Source organism: Carcharhinus amblyrhynchos, chromosome 14, assembly GCF_965287045.1.
Source record: "Carcharhinus amblyrhynchos chromosome 14, sCarAmb.v2.hapA, whole genome shotgun sequence".
Classification (NCBI taxonomy): domain Eukaryota; kingdom Metazoa; phylum Chordata; class Chondrichthyes; order Carcharhiniformes; family Carcharhinidae; genus Carcharhinus; species Carcharhinus amblyrhynchos.
In genome coordinates, this window is record NC_137337.1 from 32,316,151 (window position 1) to 32,334,762 (window position 18,612).

Sequence of the window (18,612 nt, forward strand, 5' to 3'; positions counted from 1 at the left end):
CTATCTCTGGAGCGAGAAACAGATTTAATCTTTAGGTTGATGACTTTTTGTGAGGAAAAAGTTAGAGACGTAACAGGGCACAATTGTTAAACATAATAACATAACTAGTTACAATTTTGGGGCTGGAGTGATTATGGCTGGGTTGTTTTGGAAATGTATTGCTCGTTATCCTTGCCTGTCTTGACCATTGTATGTTGTATGTTTGTTTCTGTAGGACTGATAGACTGAGAAAACGTTACATTGGTGCTCTGTGTGGCCTGGGGTGGAATCCAATAACCAATGTCCCTCTATTGGAAGAGCATGATCTGGAAGTTGCATTTGATGTGTATTTTGATGTAAATGATATTTTGGAGGTAGTATAATATTACTGTCTGATCTACTAAAACTTAACCTTGTTCTCCACCTAATTCCAATTAAAATGTTTTTAACTATTAATTGAAGGACAGACCCAAGGCTACTGGATACATAATTGTAAATTTGGTTATATTTAGTTATTGGTGTAGTTAAACCTCAGGTGACTTCCATTTGAATATGAATGCACACAAATTAAAGATCCAAAATCTCCAAATATTTTTAGGATCTTGGTTTTTCATTTAATTATGATACAAAAGCTAGTTAGAAAGAAGATAATTTGGTAGTGGCACTTTCCTGTTGTCATTATCAATAAATGCCAGAATTTAAAATAGTATTTAATATATGCCATATTCACTCCATATGTCGTCATTGTTGCATTAAAAATATTTTTTAACCAACACAAGGGAGGCATACAAGATTGGATGAACTTCAACAAATAATCAAAAGGTATAAATTGTAATATCTTTTGGCAATAGGTTCATATGTAGTTTCATAAAATAATACTGGAGTTGTAATAGATAAAAGCTAATTTTACTGCATGTCAGTAATGCCACATAAACAGTGCCTTGAAGGTGAGTCTTTCATTAATGCTATTGTTAATTGTGTTACAGATTTGCTAATTTACATTTGTCTTTGGCAAATGTTCCACAGAAAGTGGAATTTATGACTACAAAGATGTTAAAAATATTTCATCTGTGATGTAGAAAGGTGAATTTTTTAACAAGCAAGTGTTTTCAAATTTAAGTGTTGTATTTCTCTCAGAGCTCATGAAAAATCATAGATTGTTTTCCATGAGAACTAAACTCCACAGTGACATCATAAGTGAACTTTGGTTCAAGAACCAGTTTGGTATGATTAAGATGGGCACAATCATCTTACGTGACAGTTATTGAATTTTTTTTGCATTAAACTTTTGTTGGATTTCTGTTCTCCAAGAAACTGGCAGTCACCCTATAGTCATTTTTCTTAAAGGTTCAAGATTAGTCAATTCTTTTGGACATTTTCTCAAGAACATGTTTTGGTAGAAGAAAACGAAATTTTGCTGGCCTAGCTTTGCCTTTGATAGTATTCACCTGAAGTGTTAGCAATCTCTCAAATGCTGACAAGTGATGTTACAATTTTTGTGTTCTTTAGATCAATCTACTCCGGAGCACTATAAACAAGTTAGTTTGTGATGGACTGCTGCGTTCAGGAAGTTATGAGAAAATACGTAACTTGCAAAATGAAGCTCGACAGAGGTTGATAGAGTAAGGCCGCTGGAAGTGCTATAATTTCTTTTCCTGGTAACATCTAGGTGGCTTGTTGTGTATTCAGTTTAAGTTGATCTGCTTTTGTACTGAGCATTTGTAAATTGGATAAAATGTCTGAGTTACCTTAGGAGTAGGCAAGTTTAACAACTATACATAACCAAATTTCAGAAGACTGAAATGTTGTTTAACAAATAGAATACTTTGTAAGAAGGGTATCAGTACAACATGTGATCAAGTTCTTAACAAAATAGCCTTTGTCTAAAAGTAACATCCAAGATTAAGGATGCATCTGAAAGCTAATAAACGCACATTTACCCTTTTTCAGTACATCAACTCAGTTGCACAACTTGTGAACAGTCAGGAGAAGGGGAATAGGAGAAGAAAGGAGAGCAGCTACCAGAGTGGAGTTTGGAGAGAGATGAGCTAAATAGGGATGTGAAAGAAGGTGATGGGGAAGAGAAAGAAGACAGTGAAGTAGAACAGAAGAAACTTTAGGGTGGGGAAGAGGAATGGAGGAACAGGGACTATGGAGTATTAGGAAGGAGCATACAGGGAGAGAAAATGAAGAGGTTAAATTTGACAATGAGGATGATTGATAATTGCTCTCAGAATGGGGCTGAGTGGATGGGGTTGATTGCTATGCAATATCTTTTGGAAGGAAAGGAAATAACACACTTTTTTTTTGCAAGGTATAATATGGTTTGCTACTGGACCAGTAATCCAGAAACTCTGGGGGGCCCCCCAGGTTGAGTCATCACAGCAGATGGTAGAATTCTGAATTCAAATAAATAAAAATAGGGAACTAAAAGTCTAATGATGATTAAACCATTGTCGATTGTTGCAAAAACCATCAGGTTCACTTATGTCCTTTAGGAAAAGAAACCTGCCGTCCTTGCGTGGTCTGGCCCACATGTGACTCCAGAGCCACAGTGTGTGGTTGATTTTTAAATGCCTTCTGAAATGTCAGTTGTTAAACTTGCAAGTCATTCAATTGTGTCAAACCGCTGGAAAGTCAATAAGTTTAATAAGAGTCAGTGAAATTAAATGCACCATCGAACAGTTCTAGGCATTGTAAGTTACAATGGCAAACTCAGCCCTGCCAACCCTACAAAATTGGGAGGGCTGTGCACTGACTCGTGAAGCAACACCCTGACATAGTCATACACGCAGAATCATCACCACTGTCCCTCCAGGCAACACAGTAGTATACAGTTGGCAGGGAATTTCCCTGGGCATTCTCAACATTGACTTGGATTCCATGAAATCTTCTGGCATCAGGTCACATGTAGGCAAAGAAACTTTTTTGTTGAATACCACCCACTCCCCTCAGCTGATGAATCAGTACTATCACCATGTTGAACATACTTGGAGGAAGCACTGAAGGTGGCAAATGTGCCCTGGGTGGGGAATTTAAATGTCCACTCCCAAGAGGCTCATAGCCCACTAGGGACTGAGCTGGCCAAGTTCTAAAGAGCATAGCTGCTAGACTGGAACTGCAGTAGGTTGTGAGGAATCTAACAAGAGGGAAAAACATACTTGACCTTATTCTCACCAAGCCATCTGCTGCAGATACCTCTGTCCATGACAATATCAGTAGGAATGGCCATCGCACAGTCCTTGTGGAGACAAAGTCCTGTCTGCACATTGGGGATACCTTCCATGTGTGAAGCCAAAGTGCTAAAAGTAGTTGTTTTTGGGCAGATCTGGCAACTCAACTAGGTGACCGTGAGGCTCCTGTGAGTCATCATCAGCAGCAGCAGCATTGTTCTTGACCACAGTCTGTAACCTCATGGCTTGGCATATTCTCCACTCTTACCATTACCACCAAGCCAAGGGATCAACCTATGTTCATGTGCAAGAGCACAAGTAAGGAGCAGCACCAGGAATACCTAAAAATGAGCTAACAACCTGGCAAAGCGACAAATACAATTGACAGAGCTCAGCAATTTCACAACCAACAAATCATATTGAAGCTCTGTTGACCTGCCACATCAAGTTGCGAATGGTGGGGGACAGTACTGAAGGAGGAAGCTTCCTAAATAACTCCACCCTCAGTGTTGGGGAAGCCCAGACATCAGTGCAAAAGATGAAGCTAAAGCATTTGTATCAATTTTCAGCTAAATATGCTGAGTGGATGATCCATCTCCGTCTTCTTCATAGTTCCTCACCCTCAAAGATGCCAGTCTTCAGTCAATTTGATTCACTCCATGTGATAACAAGGGATGCTGAAGGCACTGGACAATATTCTGGCAATTGTACTGAAGACTGGTGCTCCAGAATTTGCCATACCCATAACCAAGCTGTTCGAATACAGCAACAACATTGGATTTCTCTGGCAGAATGGAGAATTGCCCAGGTATATCCCATACACCAAATGCAAGACAAATCCAACAAGGCCAAATTACTGTCCCATAAGTCCATTTTTGATCATCAGTAAAGCGATGGAAAGGGTCATCAACAGTATTATCAAGCAGCACTTGGTTAGCAATATTCAGCTTACTGACTCTGGCCCAGCCATTGCCACGGGGAACGCACCAGAAGCGTTTTCCTCAACTTTTTATTTGAATTCAATAAAAGCCAGTGTAAGGTGGCACAGTGGTTAGCACTGTTGTCTCACCGTCAGGGACCTGGGTTTGATTCTGGTCACTGTGTGGAGTTTGCAGTTTCTCCGTGTGTCTGTGTGGGTTTCCTCCGGGTGTTCTGGTTTCTTGCCACAGTCCAAAGATGTGTGGGTTAGGTGAATTGGCTGTGCTAAGTTGCCCCTTAGTGTCAGGGTAAATACGTGAGGTTATGGGGATATGGCCTAGGTGGGATTGTGGTCAGCGCAGGCTCGAAGGGCCGAATAGCCGCCTTCTGCACTGAAGGGATTCTATGATTTTATGACTCTGCTTGAAGTATAATAATTATTCGTTGCAACGCCTCAAGCGACCAGAGTCCACTTGCCAACCAATTAGCACCCCTTTGGTCATACACTGTAAATTATTGTTCCCTTTGAAATTTGATATTCTGCTTTCCTGATGAGTGCAAGATGAAAATTTTTGATAGCATGTCTCCTTTTTTTAGTAATACACAAGCTCTGTACTAGTAAGCAACTATTTGATTTGTGATCATTTTGGTTCCAGTGAATGTGGGAAGAGTATTTTACCCAATTCTACTATCTGCTGGTCAGTGTTTAAAGTTGGCGCTCTGTTCCATTGCCAAGGATGGCGTTCTTTACAAGGGTTGATCCTGTGGGGCCAGTGCTATGAATTTTGCAATAAATGGTAACGTATTCCTTTCCTGAGGGCTTACCTTGAGGTGGTTCGTTTAATTTAGGCAGCATCCTGCTATTACTGATATGTTTAAAGTATCACCTACTGATGCCATACCGATGGAATGGAATGATTAGCTCTTAATTTTGGTCTGTTCACAGAATATTTACTGGAAAGAAACCAAGAGAAAGTATTACGCCACAGTACTCTGAAAAACCATACCAGTGGAATCAGGTAGATGTATTTTCATGCTTGCAGTATAATCCTAAAATGTTGTTGCATCATAATCTACATACCCTTTATTGAGATTTTTCAATTCACAGTTGTGCTGATTTTAATTTAACTTGGCCAGAAGTGATTTTTTACTGCCTTTGCGAAATCTTGGCTGAGCAGTTGGGGCAGTGATAAAGAAATGCAGGGATCCCTTCCAGTTGATGCATCAAAAGGGGGCCCAAGAGAAAATCATTCTCCTTTACCAAAATTGATCTTATTTGCAGTCCAGTGAGAACTCCAATTGGACTGAAACCAAGAATTATTGTTAGCCCTTCATCTTTCTTTTTACCATGATATGTCTTCAGGAGAGCAAAGGGAAGATAATTTGAACCACAGCAAAATTAATCCTCCCAAAACCAAGAAGAAAGAGGAAGTTGGCCAAACTTCATATTACAACTTTCAGCTTCTGCGAGCTAATGGAATTGGGGGTAGCATTTTAACATAGGTAGAGGATTGGTTAACAGGTACAAAGCATAAACAGGCTTTTTCCAAGTCGGCTGGTAGTGAAGAGTGGAGTTCTGCAAGGGTCAGTGCGGGGGCCTCAGTTATTTACTGTTTATATTAAGGTTAAGTGAGTGGGCAGCAAGATTTTTTGTTCTTTATTTTCTCATGGAAGGTGAGTGCCACTGACGTGGTCAGCATATGATGCCCATTCCTAATTGCTTTTGAACCGAGAGGTTTGCAGAGCCACATTGGAGGGCAGGTAAAAGTCAGCCATATTACTTTACTGGAGTCACAGGTAGGCCAGGTAAAGATGGCAGATTTCTTGAACCAGCGAGTTTCTGTGACAATCAATGATAGTTTCATGGTTACTCTTAAGTGATGGCTAGCTTTATGTTCCAGATTTATTAATTCAATTTACGTCTCACCAACTGCTGTGGTGGGATTTGAACCCATGCCCCCAGAGGATTAACCTCTGCCTCCGGTCACTGTGTCACTAGTCCAGTGACATTAGCACTAAGCCAGTCTCCCTCATTGATGGCAGATGGAGCATAATATGTAAAAGGGAAGTGTAACATTATTCACTTTGATTGTATGAATAGAAAAGCAGAATATTTTTTAAAGCTGTTAAATTTGTAGGTGTTAACGTTCCAAGAGACTTGGATGCGCTTGTACAAGGAATGCAGAAAGTCATCAGAATTCTGAGGGAGATTGAAAGGTTAGACATTAAAAGATTGTTTCAGCTGGCTGGAAAATCTAAACCACAGTGCACAATCTCAGCATAAGGGGCCAATCATTTAGGACTGAAATGAGGAGAAATTGCTTCACTCAAAAGATTGTGAATCTTTGAAATTTTCTACCTTTAGAGGGTGTGGATGGGGAAGACAAATCTTTGTCCTCACAGGGAATGAAAGGATATGAGGAGCAGGCAGATAAATGGAGTTGAAACCCAAGATCTGCCATGATCATATTGAGTGATGGAGCAGATTTGACAGGACATGTGCTGTGCTCCTATTTCTTGTGTTCTTCTGTTGTCTGCATCAACATATTTCGAGCCTCCTAGTCACAATGGTGCAGACTCTCTCAGAGGAAAAAATTTACCCTATTGAACTATAGGAAGAGTTTAATTCCATAGTTTGAGTTTCTTGTATTGTACTTCATGCATATAATATTAGATTTCTTTAGGTGAAATCACCACAATGCCCCTTTGATAATGTGCCATTCACATTATATAATTTAATAATTGTCACATGAACACTTGAATGGGTTGCCAAATATACCTTTGTTGTTTCTGGGGGGACAAATTTTATTGTAGTTTAAATGCCATTTCCCTCTCATTGCTTGACAGCACCCAAACCATTTTGCATTGTAAATATAACTCGAAATATTTACACAATGAAATATTTCTTGGTATGCAGTGAGTTGTTGTTACCAATTCGCCTTATGCTGTGTGTGGTTGTTTCTGATTAATGGGCAGCGGAAATTGGGTTGGTGATCCATAATGCTAGATCTTTGTCCCTTCTGCGTGCGCACGTTCTCTGGGACATTCCTTATGTGGGGAAGCAATTAGTGTCAAGTTCAAGTTCTCCTGTTATGATTGTACTGGGTTTTTCAATGGCGGGGCTGGATCCACTGGCAAATTTTTAAAGGTGACATCTGAAAGACAATAACATTTTAAAAATGCAAATTTTAATCTGAATTTACAGAATTTAGTTTCATAAGAATGTCCTATTGCTCCAAGCAGTCTTGGAAGTTGAACTCAGTTACTTAGAAAGATGTCCAGAAATGATGCCCTTGAATAAACTGGTGTAAAATTAGGCTTCCAATGATTTTCTAGATGGTTGAATCTGTCCAAGGTGTATAAGCATCTTAAATTGTGGATAATGAGATGAATCTGACAAATAATTTTGTACCATAATTACAATTCAACCAAAAAGAATGCGAGATGGGTGAATAAGAGTGGAGATGGATCAATAAATATGCAACTTGTATGTCTTTGTTTCTTTAGGTGGATCCAGGACTTCTCTTGAACCAGTCCAAGGAAGTAAACAAAATAGTTCTGTACCAATTACATTCCTTGGTGCTGCTGAATCCATAGACCATAACTTTAAGATGTGGCAGTTTTCAGTGTTACTGAGTTAGGAGGAAAAGATGGGATTAGTTAATCTAAAAAATGAATAATGTTTATTGTTATGTTCAGCTGAATATACCCTGTTTTGGACAATACTATTACAGCTGATGGAACAGAAAATGCTCATTTGAAAATAAGATACTGCAATTAAATTCTGCGATGGAAGATACTGAAAAAGCAAATTACTCCTTCAAAACTAGTAATATTGACCAAGTGCAGCCATGCTTTTATACAGCAGTTAACTTGGTTTTGATTTTTGACTTGTGTTTTAAACTAATGTGTGATGATTTGTTAGGCTGCAAATTGGTATTGAAAACAGTTGCATGCTAATTAAGGCTAAAATGATTACACTGGCAAAAGATGCGGGGGGGGGGTGGGGGGGGGGGAACTGACTTTTAGCTTGGTGCTTCTATCTTTTATTTGATTTCTATGTTGGGTTGTCCAAAGAATGGGCCACATTCCATTAGCCATAATAGTGCTGCACAAAGTACACAAGACATAGTTTGCTCATTGTAACATTATTTTGTTTAAAGTTGTTAATAAAGAAAGCATGTTTTGAGCCAATAAATCATGTGTATGAATTTAAAATGTTTTGAAGTGCCAATATAGAATTAAATGTTTTGATGGAGTACCCAAGTAAGATGGGAACAAAAAGTGTTCATAATATCCCACAGAAATTCAGTTACCTGAATGTAACTGCAACAGCACACTCTCTCTCACACAAGAAAAGATATTTACAAAGGAGGTACTGTAAATCACCACAGTGCAAAGAGGCCATCCAGCCAGTCGAGTCTGCACCGACTATCTGAAAGATCATCCCAACCAGGTCCTTTCTTCTGCCCTAATCCTGTGACTCTGTCACTCTGCATGTTACCATGGCTAATTGGCCTAATTCTCACATCCCTGGACACTGAGACAATTTAGCATGGCCACTCCACCTAACTTGCAAATCTTTGGACTATAGGAGGAAATCCACGCAGACACATGGAAAACGTGTCACACAGTCATCCAAGGGAGTATGCATGCAAGTTTTGGAGTACACAAAACTACTATTTCTCTTATAAAAATACTGCATATGCTCTAAGTCTGAAATAAAAACAGGAAATCCTGGAAAAACGTAGCAGGTCTAATAGCATCTGTAAAGAGAGAAACAGAGTTAAAGTTTTGAGTCTGTGTGACACTTCTAACATTTGCTCTGTTTCTCTCTCCACAGCTGCTAGGCTTGCTGAATTTTTCCAGCATTTCCTGTTTTTATTTCACTATTGCCCTTTTGAGATGGTTCACTGAAGAAAATGGAGGTTGGAAATTTCTGGTGAAGAATTCAGTGGCTTACTCCTTATAATGGTACATTTCTGGCTTTGCTGCAGTTGCAGCTGTAGCCTAGCCTGTATGATAGATCTGGTTTGATACTAGAATTAAATAGCTAAAAGGCACGTCCACTTCTCCATCTGCTCATAGATTCCCGGCAGAATTCTTGATTTACAGGATGGGATTACTTCGCTCTGTGTTTCTTTGTCTGATGTGGAGATGCCGGTATTGGAATGGGGTAAGCACAGTAAGAAGCCTCAAAACACCAGGTTAAAGTTCAACAGGTTTATTTGGTTGCTCCAGCTTTCAGAGAGTCACTCCTTCAGGTGAGTGAGGAGTTGTGTTCACAAACAGGGCATATATAGACACAAACTCAGTTTACAAGGTAATGATTGGAATGTGAGTCTTTACAGGTAATTAAGTCTTAAAGGTACAGACAATGTGAGTGGAGAGAGGGTTAAGCACAGGTTAGAGGTGCATATTGTCTCCAGCCACGTCAGTTAGAGATTTTGCAAGCCCAGGCAAATTGTGGGGGTTACAGATAATGTGATAAGAACCCAAAATCCTGCTTGAAACCTGTTGGGCTTTAACCTGGTGTTGCGAGACTTCTTACTGTGCTTACCCAAGTCCAACGCCAGCATCTCCACGTCACTGATGTTAGAATGGACACGATGGAGTTTGAATCTCGTCCATTTGAATCTCCTTGTAAGAGAATAGTTTTTCTTCACACCCATTCTGTGGAATTTCATTCTGCAGCCACTAAGTTTAGGCAGTCATTGTGTATATGTTTCAGTAGGCATTTAGACAATAGTACCTGTTAAATCCACAAAAAGATCTGTTGCATTTTTCATGTCTTAAAGACATGTTCCACGATGTCATTTTCATTTTAATGTCCTGACCACCATGTCACTCACCTTCAACCTTGGGAAGTTTAATGTATATTTGCAGACAAAGAGGAAGGTCATTTGATCCCCTTGACTCATCTTGTTACAACTCAAATTTTTCATTGTCCACATCTCTTTTTAGAAGTGTTTATATATTCACAAATACACCTATATGGATGTGACAGTCAGTAATGCAGAATAACTTGGCTCATTGGAACAGCATGACTAACTTTTTCAGAAAAGGTAAGGGACATTCTGCAAAGGTGGCTGTGAGGACAGAAGAGGCAGAAGGAGTCAAACTGGAAGGGAGTGGGGGTAAGGGAGGATAATTCTCATCACCGGCATCTCCCAGCAACCCACATGCATACGCGCACACGCACAAAGGTTGGTCATCCATGGAGCTGAGTCATCTCTTTGAGTCTGAAGTCTGACAACACTGGGAGATCAGCTGAACATCAATATTAACGTTATACTTCGCTCCTTTATAGTGGAATTTGATGAAAGCAGAAGACAAAGAAAACCTTTAACCCACAGCACCCTCAGCAGGAATGCCAGGAACAATATAGGAAACTTTATGGAGCCCACAAAAGCAAGAAAAACATTTTGCTTAAGAGTGATGTGAAATCTCATGGATTGAGATGTGAAGATAAAGTCAGCAGCATGCTGTGTCCCACACTAGTCTGTGGTAGCCATACTTGTTATATGTTTTCATACCATGAAAAATCCTTAGTGGAATTTTTAAAAATTACATCCAACCATTAGTTTATATTTAGTGATACCTGAGAACCTTGTGGCATCTGGTTCATCTTTGTTATAAGATGGCATGCACCACTTGGCTTTTTACAGTTGTGAACAAAGTCGATGGATTTCTTTGTTTATCTCTTAGTGTCATAAGTAGTTTTACATTAACGCTGGAATGAAGTTACTGTGAAAATTCACCAATTGCCACACTCTGGTGCCTGTTCAGGTACACTGAGGGAGAACTTAGTATGGCCAATGCACCTAACCAGCATGTCTTTCGGAATGCGGAAGGAAATCCGAGCACCTGGAGGAAACCCATGTAGACATGGGGAGAACATGCAAACGCCACACAGACAGTGACCCAAGCCAGGAATTGAACACAGGTCCCTGGAGGTTTGAGTCTTGACGATAAGTCAGAGGTGGGGGGTGGGTGAAGCGACTTGGGGATGTGGAGAAGGTACTAGAGGTCAGAGGGTAGTGGACAGGGACTTGAAGAGAAATGGATAGGGCCTAGTGTCTTTGAAAGGTTTGAGCGGAAGGGTGAAATAGTGTAAGTAAGAAAGAGAGACCGAAAGGGTGGTGTCAGTAGTGGCTAAATGTGGGTTCATCGCGCGGTGTTGACTGACGGCGTTCTTAGAGGGCTTGAGTTCACCTACAAGGTGAACCTACTAGTCTCCCATCCATTGACTCTGTCTGCACTTCCTGCTGCCTCAGCAAAGTAGCCAGTGTAATTAAGGATGCCACCTACCCCGGACATTCCCTCTTCTTCCTTTGGGAAAAAGATATAAAAGTCTGAGGTCATGTACCAACTAAACACCCTCTTCCTTGTTGCTGTCAGACTTTTGAATGGACTGACTTTGCATTAAGTTGATCTTTCTCTACACACTAGCTATGACTGCAACACTACATTCTGTATTCTCTTGTTTGCTTCTCTATGAACGCTATGTTTTGTCTGTATAGTGCACAAGAAACGATGCTTTTCACTTATTAATATATGTGACAATAAATCAAATCAAGGTTTCAGTTATTCTCTGCATAGTCTCAGATAATGGCCTTTGCAATGCATGGAAGGAAGGGGCAGTTGAGCCTGCAGCTTCAACTATGTCCCACAGAATGGCAAGTACAACACTGGGTGCTAATATGAACATTCAATAAAGAGTGAACAAAAAAAAACACATTGTTTCTTCCACAACAAAGGAAATGTCCCTATAGCCCTGTGACCAACGTGAGACAAGCCAGCTCCTTTGGTTCTCTAATCTCCCCAAATAACAATGATATACATATAAATAAAGTGCAGCCCAAGTCATGTGAAATTTAATTTTTAAAAACATGAATGCCACCTTCTCAAAATTATATTTTACTGGCAGTGGAGTTGGGCAGGAATGTTTTGGCTGTGATGTAGGGCCTCTGGTGAAATTGGACATTCTTTTATAAGCCAGCTGTAATTGCAGCATTGTCAGCAGCTGACTTTCAGCACAGAAATGTTTTTGCCGGTACAGAATCACACGTGTCACTTGTGGCACTTAAAATTTTAATTGTAATCGTGGGACTGGGGTTGGGGGATGACGTAAGCAAGAAAGCAAACGTCGTGCATTTCTCCAGTACCATTGAAGGCATGTCACAGGCAAAATTCCACCCAGAGAGCTGTTCAGCCAATAATGCAATTAGAGCTAGTGCTAGCTGGATGGGAGAGACAGCATGTAGAATGATAATGTAGGTATGTATTGCAGGGCCCAAGATAGGAAGCCTAACATAAAGGGAATTATTGGAGGCGTTAGCAGAAAATGAACTATTTTTTAGATACCAGTTGGAATTTTGTTTTGAGAATTGATGTTTTGTCAGTAATTGTATTTACAGTGTAATGTGAAGTGGCTATGAAATCAACATGGTGATTCAAGACTTTTAGCTCCTTATTACTTATTTTGCTACTTCTGAGGCAATCTGTTGGTCACTATCATGCCCTATGATATACCAAAAGAGATTTTTAATAATCGTTATATAGATAGCATTTATATTTATTTCAAAGATTAAATAAGGGTAATCATGCAGTGTAATTTGTAGTAAGCAAACTCATACATAGTTGAGTACAAATATTGTTATATACACTAAATATAAAAATTGATTACAGATGACTGAAAAGGGGATGAAAGAGTATTAAATGAATATAAGTTGTTTGGAAAATATAGGGGAGGAATGAAAGGAGGTGGTGTACAAGTTATGGATTGAGAACATTAATGTTGTGGAGAGGTCAGGAATAATATTTATTTGGTTAAGCCCAAAATAAATAGGGGAATTGACTATAAATGTAAGGACTTTGTGATAAAATACATAAACCACCCTGTTGGCCTCAACTGGAGTATTGTGTCCAATAGTGGGTACCCATGTTTTAGGAAGCATGGTGAAGGTATAAGAGGGGGTGAAGAAAAGATTCATGAGAATGATTTCAGGGATGAGGAACTTCAGCCATGTGGATGGATAGGAGAAGCTGTGGTGTGCTGACATGTTCGAGAAGAGAATGTTAAGATTTGATACAGGTTTTCAAAATCATGATGAGCAGCACCAAATTGATGTCCAAGTTTGGAGCTGGATGGAGAGCTGTGATCCAGAAACTGTTAAAACATAGAACAGTACAGCACAGTATCTTTAGCCCTCGATGTTGTGCCAAGCTATGTCCAAACCCAAGATCAAGCTATCCCACCCCCTATCATTCTGATATGCTCCACGTGCCTATCCAATAATTGCTTGAAAGTTCCTAAAGTGTCCGACTCCACTATAAGAACATAAGAAATAGGAGCAGGAGTAGGCCATCTAGCCCTTCGAGCCTGCCCCGCCATTCAATAAGATCATGGCTGATCTGTTGTGGCTCAGTTCCACTTTCCCACCCTCTCCCCATAACCCTTAATCCCCTCTCTTATCAAGAACCCATCAACCCGCTTCTTAAAAATATTTAGCGAGGCAGCCTCCACCACTTCAACGGGCAGAGAATTCCAGAGATTCACCACCCTTTGAGTGAAGAAGTTCCTCCTCAACTCCGTTCTAAACCGCCTCCCCTTTATCTTGAGGCTGTGCCCCCTAGTCCTACTGTCTTTTTTGAGCGGGAAGAGTCTCTCCACCTCTATCCTATCCATCCCATTCATCATCTTATACGTCTCAATGAGATCTCCCCTCATTCTTCTAAACTCTAACGAGTACAAGCCTAGTTTATTCAGCCTCTCCTCATAGCTCAATCCCCTCAACTCCGGTATCAGCCTAGTAAACCTCCTCTGCACTCCCTCCAGGGCCAAAATATCCTTGCGCAGGTGCGGCGCCCAAAACTGCACACAGTACTCCAGCTGCGGCCTCACCAATGCCCTATACAGCTGCAGCAAGACCTCCCTACTTTTATATTCAATCCCCCTCGCTATGAAGGCCAGCATCCCATTCGCCTTCCTGACCACCTGCTGCACCTGCAAGCTGGGTTTTTGCGACTCATGCACAAGGACCCCGAGGTCCCTCTGCACCGTCGCCTGCTGCAGTTTTTCGCCACGTAAGTAATAGTCCTTCCTACCATTCTTCCCTATCACAGCAGGCAGTGCGTTCCACACCCCAAACACTCTGAATAAAGAATCTACCTCCGACATCCCTCCTATATCTCCCACCATGAATCTTACGGCCCCTCGTAACAGCTTCATCCACCTGAGGAAGTAGTCTCTGCACGTCCACTCTATCTATCCCCCTCATCATCTTATAAAGCTCTATTAAGTTGTTTTAAGTTGTTTTGTAAGGCAGTCTCAGGAGGATACATTTTCTAGAGGTAAATAAAAACAGAAAATGCATTTTTTGTTTTTGTTTCGGATTCCAGCATTTGCAGTATTTTGTCTTTATACTTCTAGAGATATTGCTGTGATACTGAAGAGTCAGGCAGCTGTTATTTACAAATGATGACAGGGCAAAAAGACGGCAAAGCTGGAGGTCCCCATAAAATCTGAAGACAATGACAATGAAAAATTGTCAGGCAAGTCAAGAGATAAGACCCTAGCAGCAAAAGGAAGGGATTGCTGTTAGACAAAGTTTTTTTTTATTTCAAAAATATACTTTATTCATACTCTGAAATTACTGTTGCAAAACATTTTCAATAATTACAAACAGTGCAAAAAAAACACTCATATTTACAATACATTATGGTACTCAGCTACAAGATATTACATTCATTGCAGTTCAGTTCTTCAAACTATATACATTCATCACATTTCACTGTGTGCTGTTTTCATAGATCAGCACACAGTTATGCAGTCCAAGGGTTTTCTACAAGTTACTGGTCCCTCGGTCTGTCTTGTTTGAAAGGCTTAGTGGTGGCTGCCCAAACCTCGAGAGTGTCCCTCAGCACGTTGTCTTGGACCTTGGAATATGCCAGTCTGCAACACTTGTTCAAGGACAAGTCTTTGCACTGGAAGATCAGCACATTTTGGATGGACCAAAGTGTGTCCTTTGCTGAGTTGACCTTCTAGCAGCAGTTGATATTTGGCTCAACGTGTGCCTCTAGAAACAGTCTGTAGAGTCCTGCATCACCGAGCTGCTTGGGATGAACCTCAACAAATACCACCTCATCGCACTCCAGACTTTCTTCGCAAAGGCACATTCCACAATGCGACCGTCTCATCACCCCCACAGCTGCTTTGAGGGCAGCATGTGGTGGTTTGAGACCTTGAGTGTGCATGAAGGATCTGACAGGAAGTGCCCTTCTCACCACCAACCAAGCCAGGTCTTGGTGCTTGTTTGTAAGTTCTAGTGATGAGGCATTCTGCCAGATGACACTGACAGTCTGCTCAGGGAATCATCCGATAGGATCCACCATCTTTTTTCTCAGGGCCTCAAGGAAATTCTATGTTGACCACTATTTGATCGTTGTGAGGTATGTTTCTGGAAAAATTTCTCCATTAAGGACAGGTTTTTTTAATTTCAAAAATATATTTTATTCATTTAAAAAAAACCTCATAAGTCATTGCAAAATTACATATCCAGAAAGTACAAACCATGAAAAAAAACCCCAGTTATTTTGCCAATACTATACGATGCTCATTTACAGGACATTACATTCATTACATTTCAGTACTTGAAACCATATACATTCATTAGGTTTTTCTGTGTGCTGTTGTTTTTCAGATTAGCACACAGTTACACAGTGCAAGGGTGTTCTACAGTTACCAGGCCCTCGGTCTGCCTCGTTTGAAAGACTTCAGATGGTGGCCTTTCCCCATTGTGCCTTTGTGGCGGCTGCCCCAAGCTTGACATGTCCCTCAGCTCATAGTCCTGGACCTTGGAATGTGTCGGTCTGCAACACTCGGTTGAGGACAAATCTTTCAACTAGAAGATCAGCAGGTTTCGGGTGGACCAAAGTGCATCCTTCACCAAGTTGATGATCCTCCAGCAGCGGTTGATACTTGTCCCGATCTGCATCCCTGGAAACAGCCCATAGAGCACAGAGTCCTGTGTCACCGAGCTGTCGGGATGAACCTTGACAAATACCACTGCATCTCTAGACCTTCTTTGTAAAGGCACATTCCACAATGGCCTGGGCCACTGCTGCTGCACAGGAGTTGGGGATAGGCCAGACCTGTGCCACACACAACAACACAAACAGTACCTTGCACAAGATGACTAGGATATACAGATTTTTGCCTCGCTTTGCGAGGCACTGCTCCCAATTTTTGGCACATGCCCCTGCCGCTCCAAACCATATCTCCAGCATGTTAAGGTAGTCTGTCCTGATGGCAAAGAGGACAAAGGATCTTTCAGCTCAGTTCCCAAAGAACTTAGCCTTGCTCTTGCCCTGGTTGACTTTGGCTCCCGAGGCCAGCTGGAATGCCTCGCAGACTTGGAGGAGCCTGCGAACAAACGAGGGGTCCAAGCAGAAGACAGCCACTTCATCCATTTACAGGGAGTCTTTGACTTGCGTGCCTCCACTGCCTGGGATTGTAACTCCTTTGATGCCTAGGTCCCTTCTGAGGGCCTTGGCAAATGGTTCAATGCAACACACAAAAAGGACAGAGAAGAGAGGGTAGGCCTGCCTGATTCCAGACATGACCTGAAACCTATCTGATTCCTATCTATTGATTGAAACTGTGCTACTGATGTCTGTGTAGAGCAGCTGAATCCAATTGCAGATTCTCTCCCCAAAGCCCATTTTGGAGAGCACGTCCATCATGTAGCTATGTGATATTCTGTCAAACACCTTCTCCTGGTCTAGGCTGATGATAGCCATGGGGTAAATACAGTAAGAAGTTTCACAACACCAGGTTAAAGTCCAACAGGTTTTTTTGGTAGCAAAAGCCACTAGCTTTCGGAGTGCTCGCTGCTCCTTCATTAGGCGAGTGGGATTTCAGTTTACAAACTACCAAAAAACCTGTTGGACTTTAACCTGGTGTTGTGAGACTTCTTACTAGGCTGATGAGGCAGGTATCCACCTGCCTGTCCTGCACGTAGGCAGTCGTATCCCTGAGTAGCATGAGGCTATCAGAGATCTTCCTGCCGGATACTGCACAGGTTTGATCAGGATGGATCACTACCCCAGAGTAGACTTGACTTGGTTGACGATGACCTTGGCTAGAATTTTATAGTCCACATTCAATAGTGAAATGGGTCGCCAATTTCTAATTTCTTCCCTTCCCCTTCTGCTTGTAGATGAGGGTATTGATGCCTTTCCTCATGGATTCTGACATGCTGCCTTCCAGAAACATACTCTCGTAAACTTCCAGCATGTCCGGGCCCATCAAGTCACACAATGCCGAGTAAAACTCAGCCAGTAATCCATATCTTCCGGAAGTTTCACCCTTCTGGAAGGACACAACGGCCTTTGTCAGCTCAGCCAGAGATAATACTCTATCCAGGCTCTCCCTCTCACCATTGTCTAAGACCTGTGTGATAGACAAGAAGAAAGACTGGGAGGTCATGCTGTCTGTTGGCTTCAGGTCATACAATCTGGATAGATGGATTTGCAGATCCTCAGAATGTCAGACTGCGATGACCTTACAGAGCCATCTTTTTCGTTAAGGCTGCTGATCACAGAGCTTTCTCTGTGCACCTTCTTGAAGAAGAAAAGCGAACACGTTTCGTCCTGCTCCACGGAGCGGATCCTGGATTGGAAGATGACCTTAGAGGCCTCTGAGGCAAAGAGTGAGACTTGCTGGCTCTTCACCTCCCAGAGATCCTCCTTGACATCAACCCCCATTGACTGCAGTTGGAGTAGCTCCTGCATGCTTTTCTGGAGTCGGGACATTTCCCCTTGTCTCTCCCTGGCCTTCCGAATCCCTTTGCGCATGAAGAACCTCTTGATGTTGCCCTTGATGGTTTCCCAATGGAGCAATGGAGACTCAAAGAAGGATTTCACGGTCCTCCAACCGTGGTAAACCCTTCTGAGTTCCTTGAGGTTTTCTGGGGTCAACAGTTCCACATTTAGCTTCCAGAACCCCCTGCCCACTTTCTGGTTTTCCTCTAGCTGACAGTCAGCCAGCAGGAGGCAGTGATCAGAAAAGAACACCGGCTTGACGTTGGTGGATCTGACTGTGAGCACAGGGGGTACAAACATGAAGTCAATCCTGGAGCGGACACACCCATCTGGCTGTGGCCACATGTATCTACACTGCCCTCCGTTTGCTGGGTTGCTGAAGATGTTGAGCAGCTTGGCATCTTTGACTGTTTCCAGCAGGATTCTGGACAGAGCGTCCAGTTTGTTTACAGCCCTGCTGGATCGGCTGGCCTTGTCAATAGTGCAGTTAAATCCCCACTCAGAATGATTGGCCTGGCGGTAGTGAGCAGCATTGGCAGCTGTTCAAAAACTGCCAGCTGCTCAGTCTTGAGGGCAGGGGCATACACATTAATCAACCTGAGAGGGCAGTTCTTGTACGTGACATCTGCTATGAGGAGGCGTCCTCCCACCACCTCCTTAACTCTGGAGTTGGTGAAGTTGCTTCCTGGCAGCAAAATGCCTAGGCCAGAGGAAT

The 18,612-nt window shown here is 41.8% G+C and overlaps 1 protein-coding gene across 7 annotated transcripts in view; it reads left to right on the forward strand.

Moving 5' to 3' along the window:
- The window catches only part of tdrd9 (tudor domain containing 9), a 131,659-nt gene extending 123,593 nt beyond the window's left edge, over positions 1-8,066 (forward strand). For 6 of the 7 annotated variants that reach the window (XM_080202593.1, XM_080202592.1, XM_080202594.1 and 3 more), the window contains 4 exons: positions 215-353; positions 1,489-1,601; positions 5,017-5,089; positions 7,578-8,066. In XM_080202593.1, the coding sequence (XP_080058719.1) occupies positions 215-353; positions 1,489-1,601; positions 5,017-5,089; positions 7,578-7,667 (415 nt within the window). In that variant the 3' untranslated portion in view covers positions 7,668-8,066. The remainder of the gene's footprint in view (positions 1-214; positions 354-1,488; positions 1,602-5,016; positions 5,090-7,577) is intronic. The other variant, XM_080202597.1, reaches the window with a different exon arrangement.
- The last annotated feature ends 10,546 nt before the right edge of the window (positions 8,067-18,612 follow it).